Raw genomic sequence first — 13,717 nt, 5'->3', positions numbered from 1 at the left:
CCGTCTGTAATTACGAGATTAAGTGAAACTTTATCGAAATTTCTTTCTTATTTAATAATGACGCTTCGAATCAATTTTATACGAGGATAAAATTTGTAAAATGATAAGACGGTAATCTTAGTTGGAACGTGAATCGATATTGGTGTGTTTTTGAGGTTGTTTTATGAATCATGTTTTTGATCATTTGGTTTTTTTTTTAATTGGGAGGCGTTTTTTAGGGGGGTAGGTGAGGTGAGAAGGAAAGGTGGAGATGTTTTCTTTTAGTATTTTTATTCTAAAATTTTTTGAATTCTAAATTGTTGGATCTTCGAATTTTTTAATTTCTGAATGACCAAGTTCTAAAATTCCTAAAATTCTCAAGTTTCCAAAACTCTCTAATTTCCAAACTTCTCAAATTTCCAAAACTCTCTAATTTCCAAACTTCTCAAATTTCCAAAACTCTCAAATTTCCAAAATTCTCAAATTTCCAAACTTCTCAAATTTCTAAAATTCTCAAGTTTCCAAAATTTTCAAGTTTCCAAAATTCTCAAATTTCCAAACTTCTCAAATTTCCAAAACTCTCAAATGTCCAAACTTCTCAAATTCCCAAAACTCTCAAATTTCCAAACTTCTCAAATTTCCAAAACTCTCAAATTTCCAAAACTCTCAAATTTCCAAACTTCTCAAATTTCCAAAACTCTCAAATGTCCAAACTTCTCAAATTTCCAAAATTTGCAAAAGACCTAAAATTCCTAAAATCTACACAAAATCTAAAATTCCAAAAATCTGCAAAAAATCTAGAATTCAATCTTCATTTACTAAACCCACTCAATAAAACTTAATTCATCTCATTTCTGTTCACACTACTCATACCAATATAGTAAGTCTAATCATTTAACTGTGGGACACCCCGTACAGATAACGCTGGTTGCGAACGTGTTAATCTTGCTCGAGTCACTGTATCATTACATGCTCCTTTTTATATCTAACAGGAGAGTACTGTTGTAGATTCTATAATTAGCTTCCATAATCGAAACTGTAATTAATACGCGATGCAATCAATAAAAATAAAGTAAAGGCTAATAGAACAACTAATAACATAGAAAATTTTCTCTCGACGTCACTATTTATTAAAATCTTGAACGATCAATGTTTTGTACATTATCGATCAGTTGTTAATATTTTTTAAGTGTAGAAGCAATTTATTAGGTGGGTTAATTATAATACTTTTTGCATTCAAAATTTTATTAATAAGACTTGCAAAAAATTATATTGCAATATAATTGCAATTCTTATAAGACGTCATTGTCTAATTTTTTATATTTGTTACATTTGAAGGGAAATTTTATTTTTTTAAAGTTGTAGACATTTTAGTAAAATTTCTTTTCTGATAAGTAATTAGTTTAACTAGCTTATTAATTTTAATCATGTCGATGAGAATTTTTAAATATTCAGAAAATATTTATTGGATGTAGGGTTTCCAATTTGGTACACTTAGATGACAATTTTAAAATAGTCATTGTTTTACATTTTTTCATTTTTAATATTGAAGACAATTTAGATGGTGAACTAAACTGAAACACTCTGTATATGGAGCTCATTTAAGCTCATTTGTGCTCTCCACAATAAAATCCTCTCAGAAGCTCATAAAAATCCACCCAACCAAATAAATGAACGCTCAACTACAATTATACAAACTCACCACCTATCTGACCTATCAATAAACCAAGAAACACCTATTTACAGTGAATATTTTCAAAAATTTTGCGTTGTAAATAAATTGTATTAGTTGACCAAATAAACGTTATAATTATAACTTCTATTATTAACTTCTTTGATAACAATTAGAACAGTAATGTATGTGAAATGTGAATTTGTCCAAAACACTCAGTTTTGACCGTCACCGTTTACATAAAGCTACCGCTGCCAACCCATGATTTGGCGCGCTAACCCAGCTGTCTCAGCTACGGCTGCGATTGGTCAGAACAAACGCCTCACAATTTTAGTTTTTCTGTGGTAGAATTACCTCTCGTCAGCACACTACTTAATCCAAAAACAATGACATTCAACCGTCTCAAATTTGAGCTACTACAAAGTTATTGTCATTATTTTTCCAAAGTAACCAGAAGTGTTTACTGAAGCTTCCTGAGCCAATCATATCAGTCAAGTTCCTTACAAAATCAATCAATCAATTTAAAGCTTCTTTTCGCGCCAATTTGTTGACATCAGTACACTTCTTCAAATAAATGGTACAGTCTCGCAACAAACTCCACATATTCGAACAATAAAATTATCGGAGTACGCAGTCCACGCGTCCACATGTGGATCGTCGCAAAAATTACGATCGCTCATTCTCGATCTCTCATTCACACGGATTCGAGTCGACGACGGACGAGTCGCAGATAAAACGGTTGGTAGACGGTCAAAGATCACGGAACGAGAGAGAATGCCAGAGGCAGAATCGCGCGGAGCTAATCAATGCTACGGCCATATCGCTAACACGAATCTCGTTCGCGTTTTTTTCAGCCAGGCGACGATAGTCAGCTCGTCGACCGTTAATGGTGTTGCCAGCGGCGGTGCACCCACGGCGATGTACAGACCGAATTTCAGCCAGGCCTTCCAACGTGCCGGACCCACAAATGTACCGCCAACACTGTCAGCTGGATTGTACCCGACACAGAGCTTCACGTCGGGACTATTGAGCAACGGTACACAAAGTAATATTCCTTATCGGTGTTCTTATGAGTTCGCTTTGTGCTTCGTTTGCGTTCACCGGCACTTATTTTGGAATCTTGATGCTTTTTTTATAGGTTCTTTTCATATTTCTGGTTTTATTTATTTCTGAATTTTTATAAATTTTTATAGACTTCTATATTTTTATGGCGAGATTTTTCTATTTTCCTGCAGATTTCTTTATTATTTTATTTCTTTATTATTATTTCTTATTATTTCTTTATTATTTCTATTTTATTTTTTATTTTTGTATTTCTGTAAATTTCTATATTTTCATATTCCTATAGACTTCTATAGATATTTCTATTTTTCTATTTTTATTTTTCTATTTCTGTCTATTTGCATTTTTCTACTTTTTTCTATTTTTGTATTTCTGTAGATTTGTATATTTTTATTCTTCTATACTTCCATATTTTCATATTTCTATAGATTTCTATAGATTTTTATATTTCTATTTTTCTACAAATTTTTATTTTTCTTTTTTTATTTTTGTGTTTCTATAGATTTCTACATTCTCACATTTCTCTATTTCTATATCTCTATTTTTTTGTTTTTGCACAATTCGTCATTTCCGCATTTCTCTATTAGTTTCATTTGACTGTATGAGTAAGCAAAAAGTTGAAGTAACTCGCGGTGGTCTGGGGATTCCCCTATATAAGAGAAGTTTAGTCACGTGCTCAACACGGATGCGCAGAAACCGCTCGATATATCGAATCAAACTTCATTTTTTATACTTTGATTGAGTAAAATTTGATAAAGTAATGTGTAAGAAGTTAAACGTTATCTCGGTTCATTAAAATAGCATACAAGCTATTTTCTCCATTTTTATATCATACTATATTAAATTTTTTCTAATTTATAAAACCTTATTAAACCAATAGGGTTTTATTTTTAAAAGTATAACTTTTGAGTCAAAAATACTATACAAATTTACTTTTCAATTAATTTGAGCTTTCTGTATTAAAATATTTAATAAATAAAATTTATTTATGTTCGAAAGTAAAATTTAATAGCATTCGTTCACAAATATTGTTCACCGAAATAAATCAGTTCTAATAAATTAAATTTGTATTGTACACTTAGGAATTGCTTCCATAAGTTACAAAATACAGTAAATGGAATTGATTATTTTTGTATTACAATTTATCACTAATATTTTGTACAAAATGTACTGCTTTTTAGCATTCTTTCTATCGTTAACAATTTTTTGTTTCTTATAATAATTTAAATTTATTTTTAAAAAAATTCAAAAACCCTTTCTTTTATAATTCATAATATCTTTCATGGTCATAAAAATTATACAAATTCATAAGACATATACTTAAACTATAAACATTACATTTATAAATTAACATTCATCCACAACAATGTTTCACCTACAATCAACTGCTAACAAAAATATTAATAAAACTGTTAAAGAGCTATTTTCTAAAATCCTCTCCAACATTTATCCACAACAATGTTTCACCTACAATCAACTGCTAACAAAAATATTAACAAAACTGCTAAAGAGCTATTTTCTAAGATCCTCTCCACTTCTCAAAGTCTCAGCTTCGCTTAAAAACTAAAGAACTGCTTAAAGCATCAAAATCACCAACAACAGCCTCCACCAACAAGTCTCCTTTTTCCAGGACCAACGGATCTAAGCATGAAGAACACGAAGCCGCTGTTGAGTCACAAACTGAACGCGACGGAAATGACAGCCGTGAGGCAATTGATCACCGGATATCGAGAGTCCGCAGCGTTCCTGTTGAGGTCCGCCGACGAATTAGAGCAACTGTTGCTGCAGCAACCATAGAGCTACGTGTACGTAGCGAGTGGTCAACAGCTCGGCTCATAAGGTCTCCGACGAGGCTGAAAACCGGAGACATGAACGCTAGCATACGAACGAACCTCGTTTACCCCTCGTTTGACCGTCTTACCGACGGTCGGTAACGAGTTATTCGTTTATCCTTCACCGGGAAGTCCCGGGACCACACGGCAGTACGCTGCACCAACGAAACTTATCCCCAAGGATCTTGAAGAAGACCGGAGTTTCCTATCTTACGAGCGAGAGCTTCTCCAGTCGGAGTGTGACCTTCGGGGAGAACCTGAAGAACCCTGAGGTGTTTCGTCGGTCACCATGGATCCTTGTTAGAGAACGCAATTCCACGCGAAACGAGTTCTTAGGGCTAGGTTATAAGGGAACTATTCAAAACAGGGTGTACATAGAGAGGATTTACAGATATTTACTTAACTATCGATAAGCTTAAGCTTAAGAGATTAACGAGAGACAGTATGTGTGCGTGTGTGTATGCTCGAATGCGTGTGCCAGGCTTTGAAACAGAACGAGCAAGTCGTTGCTCGAAAGTACTGGCGGATGATGCCGCGGATTTCCGGTACGCTGTTCGAAGTTACCCTCTTTTGTTTGTCTTATTTAAGCTCGCTACTTCGAACCGTCAGACATAGCAATCGCTGTTTACCCGACTGAGAACGATGTACATACGGTCGGCCGTAAAACTAGCAATCCCGCGAATGAGGGATGAAGCGTGAAAACACGAGGCAGTCGGGTAAACGCGAGGTAGCCTGAATGTACGAGACGATGAAGAGAATGTTGCTGTCACACATGTATATAGAGGAACGCGTACGCTCGTGCGTGAACATGTGTACATAAATAGGTCGTAGGACAAGATGGATGTTCGTTCTTTTTATTGTTTACTTCTCTTTTTTATTGGTCACCCACCATCGAGGAAACGACCAGGTGATTGGCGATTAGTCGCATGCTGACCGAGCAACGGTCCGCTAGAGAGCATAGTACTTGAATTGTGTAGGTTGAACCGCGGATGCGAAACATAGTTTTACTTCGGAGAATTTAAGGGGAAATATTGTATAAGACGTTTTTGTGAAATTTCGTTATTGGGAAAAGGATTTAGTTTATTTGCTATAATTGTGACCAGGTGTAATTTAAAGAAATTTACTGCAAATTGGTTAAAAGATTAAATTGTATAAAATTAATCTCTTCAAGGATGTGTTCTTTTTATATGTATTTGAAGTTTATATTCTGTTGTCTATAAAATTTGTAGTAATGTGTAATGTATAACGTTGAATTATTTCTGTTTCTAATTTTAAAAATCATCCTTGAAGAGGTTAAGTTAAAAGTTGTAAACAGAATCTTGCACTTCTAATAAATGACAAATTTAAATTTTAAATAAATCAAATTTTAATATCCTTATAGATTCATTGAACTTTTTAGTCAAAATTGAATTTATCATATTTTAATAAAGTATACCTTTTACCTAGATGTAATATTAAAATTGTAACAACGCTACAGGATTTAAAAATAGGACAATGTTTTAAACCTGGAAAGTTTTAACGATGCAAAATGGACCCTTTGCACTCAGAAGTATGTTTTAGCAACCCTAAAATATTTTGTTGAGAAACTTAATGAATTCTTTCTAAGTTTCTACTAATGTGTTTCGTTGTGTATTATTAGCACCCTAGATTTAATTAAAAACCTGTTTCATTTTGTTGAGTTGAATGAGCTACCTTCTGAGTGCAAAGAGTTGAAATGAAGACACTGTTCCAAACTTGAAATTAGGACAATGTTCCAAAACCTCAAAATTGTAACAGTGCAAAACTAAAATTGGGACAATGTTCCAAAACTTGAAAACTGCAGTCCAAAATTAAAATTAAAACAATGCTCCAAGACTTAAAAATGATAACATTGTAAAATTAAAATTAGAACAAACAGGACTTAAAAATTATAACAAAATAATTAGGACAATATTCCAAAACTTGAAAATAGTAACAGTACAAAATTAAAATAGTGCAAGAAAGTTGTAACTTTATAAAATGAAAACACCAGTATTCGTCACAAGAGTAACATTGTAATTAAGTGTTCAAATCCTAGAAAGTTGACCAAATCAAGTACTAAATGCCTTTGTTTTCTATTAACCTTTCCCGAAAACGAAATTTTGTAAAAGAATATAAAATTCTGTAACCATAATCTGTTCGATCCTAACGAATTACCGAATTCTCGGCCAACACTGCACATTTATCGGGACCATCTTGTCACGATCAGACAATACGTTGAAATCGTATTTGTGGTTTCCGGACGCATCACTGTGTTACCAAAGAACACTGATTATTCTTATTATTATTATTATACGATAATATACGTATAGCGCTATATAGACACGCGTTTATTTCTTCCTCTTGTTTTTCATTTTTTTTAAAGGTGATACCGTTATTTTTGTTGGACCAACGTCGTTGGCTAAACACAAGTTCAGAATCGTACAAGGATACAGGAAAAAATGTACCTTAAGGGTTGCTCCATACCGAATTCTCTCGTCGGAGGGATGATTAATTCGTAGTCGTAATTCCAACGATACTGCGTTCACTCTCGTTGCATTATGTTACGTTATTGTCATTGCACGATCGACTCCGAATCGCGCAGAAAAATAAAAAATGGAGTCTCGCGCGTTGATTCTGCCCGTTGTTTTTGTACATAGTTTATATACGAGCCTTCGTATTGCGACACGAAGTAACGAAGAAAAAGAAAACTGCGAATACGTGAGTTACTTTTAATCAGATACGAAGAGAGAATATATTATAATTATTATTATTTTTATTATTAATACGCAAATACATACGTATATATATAAATATATGTGTACGATTGTAAAATATGTTCACAACAGGGCGGCCATGTCCGCCACGATTTAAGCTCGAGATAACTTTTGAGAAACATTCCATCGATAAGAGGGAGGCGGCTTAGAAAAATGAAACGAACGACTCTCGAATTATCTCGTAAAAACATTAAACTAACCTTCTCTGCTTTCCCATCATCTTATTTTTTCTTTTCTCTTTGAATTTTGCGGTAACTTCTCTTGATTGAAGGTACTTAACACATTAACTTGATCTGAGTTAGCTGTGAGTCTTTTATGTGGATCTCCTTAATTAATGAATTTGAACATAAATGGTATTATTGATAATGTTGGTAATATTAGTGATTGTAATTATATTATGCTCATAATAATTATGATTACTTACTGTAATTATATTATAAATACTCACTGTAATTATGGTATAATTATAATTAATGATTGCAATTATACTATAATTACATTATAATTACTGATTGTGATTATACCATAATCATATTGACCCTTGTTTTATTTGCAATGTTTTTTTAGATACAAGTAGATTCAGTGATCCATTTTGAATGGAACATCCTGTATTACATTTTCACTGTTCAATTTGTTGCCTTAAATTAGAGTTTACGTTTCATCAATTAAACATGTTAAGTATTCCCAGCTTATAGATACTCAAAATTCTTCTGAATATTTATTTGAATGATCATGACAGTCAGTGTTAATAATATTAATTACACTCTGTTTTTGTTTCATCGTAGACTGTGTTAAATAATCACAGTGGTTAGTGTGTTAATGTACCTCATCAGCAACTATTTAAAATATTTCTAATTTTCAAGACTGTAAGCGAAGCATAAAATTTCATATATTTTTACATTAAATAATTCTCCTTGTTAAATTATAATTTATTCCACATTACAATATGACATAAATGGAAACCAAAGTTCTGTCAAAAGGAAAAAGTCTTGTATTTTAAAAAGAGATCTTGAGCAGACGTTCTGTAATGAGAAAGTGTTAAAAAATGTTGAAATGAGTAAACTAATGATACACGTTTAAGAAGCTTCTGGGTGGTTTTAAATTTTGACAATGTTGAAAGTTTTGAAGGTCCTTAATGTCTAAATGTCTTAGAGAGTTCTTAGATCGTCTAAATATTGAAGATTGTAAGAAAGATTATTTATAGTGAATTCACTCATGTATTGGACGTATCAGATTTGATTATTTAATTGTTATACACAGTAATACACGAACAAACAAATATATATATAAATATTGAAATATGTATAAATAATTGTATTTTGTGAGGTGCATACGGTGAATAAAACTAGTAGAAATGCGCTTTCTGTTTATATTTAAATTAATTAAATTGCTAGTGCAAAAGTTTCAATAATTTTTGTTATTTCAAATATTATTATGTAGAATTCAATTCATTATTCTTCAAATATTAGATCTTAATTTGATCTCTTTTATTAAGGTTATCTCAAGTTGTGAGTCAAGAACTCATTTTTATTATTTTGTTATATTAATGTCTCAAATATTAAATACTCCAGAAACAGAGAAAGTAACTTTCCACTTTCTATGTAACTTAATTTAATTTACTTCTTCATTTTCTTTTTATTATACCTGTTAGTGAGCTTAATAAATTTTCTTGTGATATAATCTTTGAGGAAACTGTACATAAATATATTAAGTTTGAAATTAAATCCTTTTTTGTATCGTTATGAATTCTTTAAATTTCTCAAATCTCCAAATTTCAAGACATTCAAAACTTTCACTGTTCAAACATATTTTTAGTCAGATTGTCTAAAGAAAGTTGTTTTTGTTTACGAAATTGTATACCTTGCATGATACAAGGTCCTTTTTTTATTGGATCATTGTCTACCATAATGACTATTTATTTTAATTGTACCATTACAGTAATTTGTATTGTGTGACACAAAATAGATTTCTCAGATTTAAAGTTGTCTCTCATTTAAATATGCGTCTTTATTAACATTTATTAAAAGACCATCTTTATCAACCTAATAATTTTAATAGAAAAATTTTGGCAGTAGAAGTTAATTTAAATTTAAAACTATATAATTGTTCATTTTCAGGGTAAGTTATTGTGGTTGAAATTTATTCATTTTTTAAAACTTACTGATGCATCTTAACGTTCTAGTTGAAACTTACTGATCCACCTCTAACATCTAATTGAAATTTGCTGGTCCACCTTACAATTCTAAAATTGACTGATCCACCCTGAAATTATACTTGAAACCCCCTGATGTATCCTAGAATTGTATGATGTTAAAAATTACTGATCCACCCTAGAATTCTATTTAAAACTCACTAATCCACCTCTAACACCTAATTGAAACTTACTGGTCCACCTTACAATTCTAAAATTGACTGATCCACCCTGAAATTATATTTGAAACTCCCTGATATTTCCTAGAATTGTATGATATTAAAAATAACTGATCCACCCCAGAATTTTATTTGAAACTAACTGATCCACCTCTAACGTCTAATTGGAACTTACTGGTCCACCTTACAATTCTAAAATTGACTGATCCACCCTGAAATTATACTTGAAACCCCCTGATGTATCCTAGAATTGTATGATGTTAAAAATTACTGATCCACCCCAGAATTCTATTTGAAGCTTACTGATCCACCCCAGAATTCTATTTGAAACTTACTGATCCACCTCTAACATCTAATTGAAACTTACTGGTCCACCTTACAATTCTAAAACTGACTGATCCACTCTGAAATTTTATTTGAAACTCCCCAATCTATCCCAAAATTCTGGTTACATCACCATCCGTTACGCAAAGTGTCCGAATTGTCATTTGTTTATTTCGAAAGAAAACGAGAGTCGTTCGTGAAATCTGAACTGCCGTGAACGATGTCGTTGCCTAGTTAATCGAGCGAGTATCGTGAAACCGTATAGTGCAATAGTTCTTTACACAATTGATACTCTTTTTTCCTCTTCTCTCTGTCTGTCTGACTGTCTGTCTGTCTGTCTGTCTGTCTGTTTGTCCGTCGTTTTCTACGCCCGCGTCGAAGTAGACTTTGCTTCGCGGCACCATGGAACGCCTCCTTTCATTCGAACGTCTCCTCGCGAATGTAATCATCGTTAGGATCATCGTGTCAAGAAATTTCTGCGGTATAGGTACATGTAGCGAGGTGATATTGGCTAGGGAAAATGGCGAAGGGAAGAAATTTTTCAATTTTTTCAATTATTCAATTTTTTTCAATTATTCAATTTTCAATTCTTCGATTTTTTTCAATTATTCAATTATTTAGTTATTCAATTTTTCAATTTTTCAATTATGCCACTATTCACTTTTCAATTTTCTAACTTTTCAACTCTTCAACTCTTCAGTTTCTTAATTTTATAATTTCTTGGGAGAGTTATATAAATTCACAAGTTTCTAATTTCGAAATTTCCAAATTCGCAAATTCTTAAACTTTCAATTTCTTAAATTTACAAATTTATAAATTTCAAATATTTTCTAACTTTTATATTTGAATGTTAATTTACAGTGCCATTTTTCCTAGGGAAGTATACTCGTTCACTGTACTATGAAATCGTACACATTGCGCGAATACAAGTTCAATTTTACATCGCGGTTTCTGGAGCCAGTCGCGTTTATTAACTCGAATCGAAGCTGACACATTTAATAAACAAAATAAATACAATGGAAGTATCAAGTTTAATTGAAATCCAAGTTTCCATTTCAATTTCGTATCAGACACTTTCAAGCCAAATAAAATTATGCAAATTGGAATCAAGTAAATTGAAATTAAATAAATTTAAATATTCTAAAATTGAATTAAGAAAATTAAGTAAAATAAAATGAAATAAATTCAAACTGTTTCAAACTACATCAGACAAATTCAAATTATATCAAACTAAATCAGACAAATTCAAACCATATCAAATTAAATCAGACAAATTCAAATCACATCAAACCAAAGGTAAAATTATTAGAAACAGTGTAAATTTTCTGGAATTGAAAATATCTTAAAATACCATAGAAGTGAAACCGAGTTATTGTTCTTCAATTAACTCTTATTCACTAAAATAGCAGTAGTTTAAATTTACTTTTAACTCTCACTAAAATTTACTTCTCACTCACTATATTATTTTTTCAAATACTACTTTCAGAAGTATAAAATCATTATTTATAATTCGTTAATTTGTAAAATAATTTATTAACATGTTATAAGTTTATAACTTGTAAAATTCTGTATAGTGACAAATTTATAATTTGAAAAATTCGATAGAGTAACAAGTTAATTTACAAATTTTGGTAAAGTAATAAGTTAATAATTTGTAAAATTCAATGGAGTAACAAGTTAGTAACTTGTAAAATTCGATAAAGTAACAAATTAATAACCTTGTAAAATTTGATAAAATAATTTGTAAAATTTACTAAATACCCCCATTTCTAATCTTAAATACCCCATCTTTAATACGATAACTCTTATTTACCCTATCAAAAGTGTTATTGCATTTATCACTATATCTGTAAAAAAAAAAAACTATAAAAAACACTCGATTCGATTAAAATCGCGACTGGCCACGCTCTCGACAATTCCCGAAATCCCGACAATTCGCCTAAGAAAAATGATCGAGAGAAAAAAGACGAAAGATTCGGAACACAGAAAGACAATTTGCATTTCATTTTCTTTCCGTATAAAAGTACCGATCACGATAGACTATAACCACCGGCGATATACGGAGATGAAATACTCGAGAATTACTATTTACACCTAATTTTCACGAGACGTATTTAGTTTAGTATTTATTTTGGTTTAATTAATTTGTAAAAATAGGTTATGGTAACTCTCGAATATTTACCGCCATTTTATGATAGTTATCGTGTACGGTACACATTGTATATTTCGTTCGATCCGCGAATGAATAAAGAATACACGGGGGTGCAGTTCTAACACTGTTCAATGTAATCGCGAATTGATGTATATTAAAGATACAAATATATGAATATAAATATGAATATATGAGACGAAGAAAAAAAATAAAAAAGAAAATATGTATTTGTTCCTGAGAAAGAATTAAATAAGAGTAGCACACTACCGTAAACATTAATATTGATAGTAACGATAAAGATAATTTGATGGTACATACTTTTCTTATAAGTAACCTTATACATTACTACGATTTATTGTAGAGTTGGTACGGTCTTTGATGATGCCTTGCCTGTAAATGTAACGTTAAATGAACAAAAAAAATCTTATTACCTTGTAAATGTTTTACCAAATATAATCGATTATTCAACTTATAGTAGAGAACTTGTCTTTTCTTATCCACTCACTATTTCTTTTCTCTTTCTCTTTCTCTTCCCTTCTCGTATTAGTTAGGTTCGTTGGTATTTTGCTTTGGTACGATTTAATGTTTATTTTTGTTGTGGGGAAATATTTTTAAATAGTCTATGCTTGTAGCAAGGCAAATTTTAGAGTTTTACTTTTATTGTTGCAATTTTTGTATTTCATGTTTTCAATAACAGAAATTTTGAGGGTAGTTATTTTTAATAATAGAAATTTTTAGGGTAGTCATTTTTAATAGAACAAATTTTGAGGGTAGTTATTTTTAACAGAACAAATTTTGAGGACAGATATTTTCAACAGAATAAATTTTCAGGGTAGTTATTTTTAACAGAACAAACTTTGAGGTTACTTATTTTCAACTATAGATATTTTGAGGTTAGATATTTTTAACAACAGAAATTTTGAGGTTAGTTATTTTTAACAGAACAAAGTTTGAGGTTACTTATTTTCAACTATAGATATTTTGAGGTTAGGTATTTTCAATAGCAGAAATTTTGGGGTTAGGTATTCTTAGATGTTGAAATTTTGAGGTTAGTCATATTTAACAGCAGAAATTTTTTAGTTAAATATTTTTAACAGCAGAAATTTTGAAGTTAAGTATTTTCAACAGCAGAAATCTTCAGCTCAGTTATTATTAAATGTTGAAATTTTAACAAATGATGCTTTTAACGATTCATGTTTTTAATAGCCGAAATTTTAACACTTAATACTTTTCAAGTTTCTAATATATGTAAAATATTCATATCGGCTAATTTATTACGGCCTTAAAAATTTCATCAATTTTGAATAATATTCGAGGCGGCTAAAGAAAAAGGAATCGAAAGGTCGATTTCATTGGCGTAACATATATTAGGACTAAATATGCAGGATACGCTAAAGATTATTTTAAAACATTGTTAATTTTTAGAGCTAACAAATTTTCAATTTTTTTTATTTTTTAATTTGCAAATTTTCAGATATTTCAAACTTGGGATTTTTAGGTTCTTCAAATGCAAGATTTCTAGGTTTGCAAATTTTTAAATTTTTAAGTTATT

The 13,717-nt window shown here is 30.9% G+C and overlaps 1 protein-coding gene across 7 annotated transcripts in view; it reads left to right on the top strand.

Annotated features, from left to right (window-relative positions):
- Positions 1-12,637, top strand: part of LOC100882147 (nucleolar protein 4-like) — a 126,511-nt gene extending 113,874 nt beyond the window's left edge. For 6 of the 7 annotated variants that reach the window (XM_012286158.2, XM_012286153.2, XM_012286157.2 and 3 more), the window contains 2 exons: positions 2,506-2,696; positions 4,344-12,637. In XM_012286158.2, coding sequence (XP_012141548.1) covers positions 2,506-2,696; positions 4,344-4,510 — 358 coding nt within the window. In that variant the 3' untranslated portion in view covers positions 4,511-12,637. The remainder of the gene's footprint in view (positions 1-2,505; positions 2,697-4,343) is intronic. The other variant, XM_012286154.2, reaches the window with a different exon arrangement.
- The last annotated feature ends 1,080 nt before the right edge of the window (positions 12,638-13,717 follow it).

This window comes from Megachile rotundata, chromosome 15 (assembly GCF_050947335.1).
Source record: "Megachile rotundata isolate GNS110a chromosome 15, iyMegRotu1, whole genome shotgun sequence".
NCBI lineage: Eukaryota > Metazoa > Arthropoda > Insecta > Hymenoptera > Megachilidae > Megachile > Megachile rotundata.
Note: the sequence above shows the minus strand (reverse complement) of the source record. Positions and strands in the feature narration are given on the sequence as shown.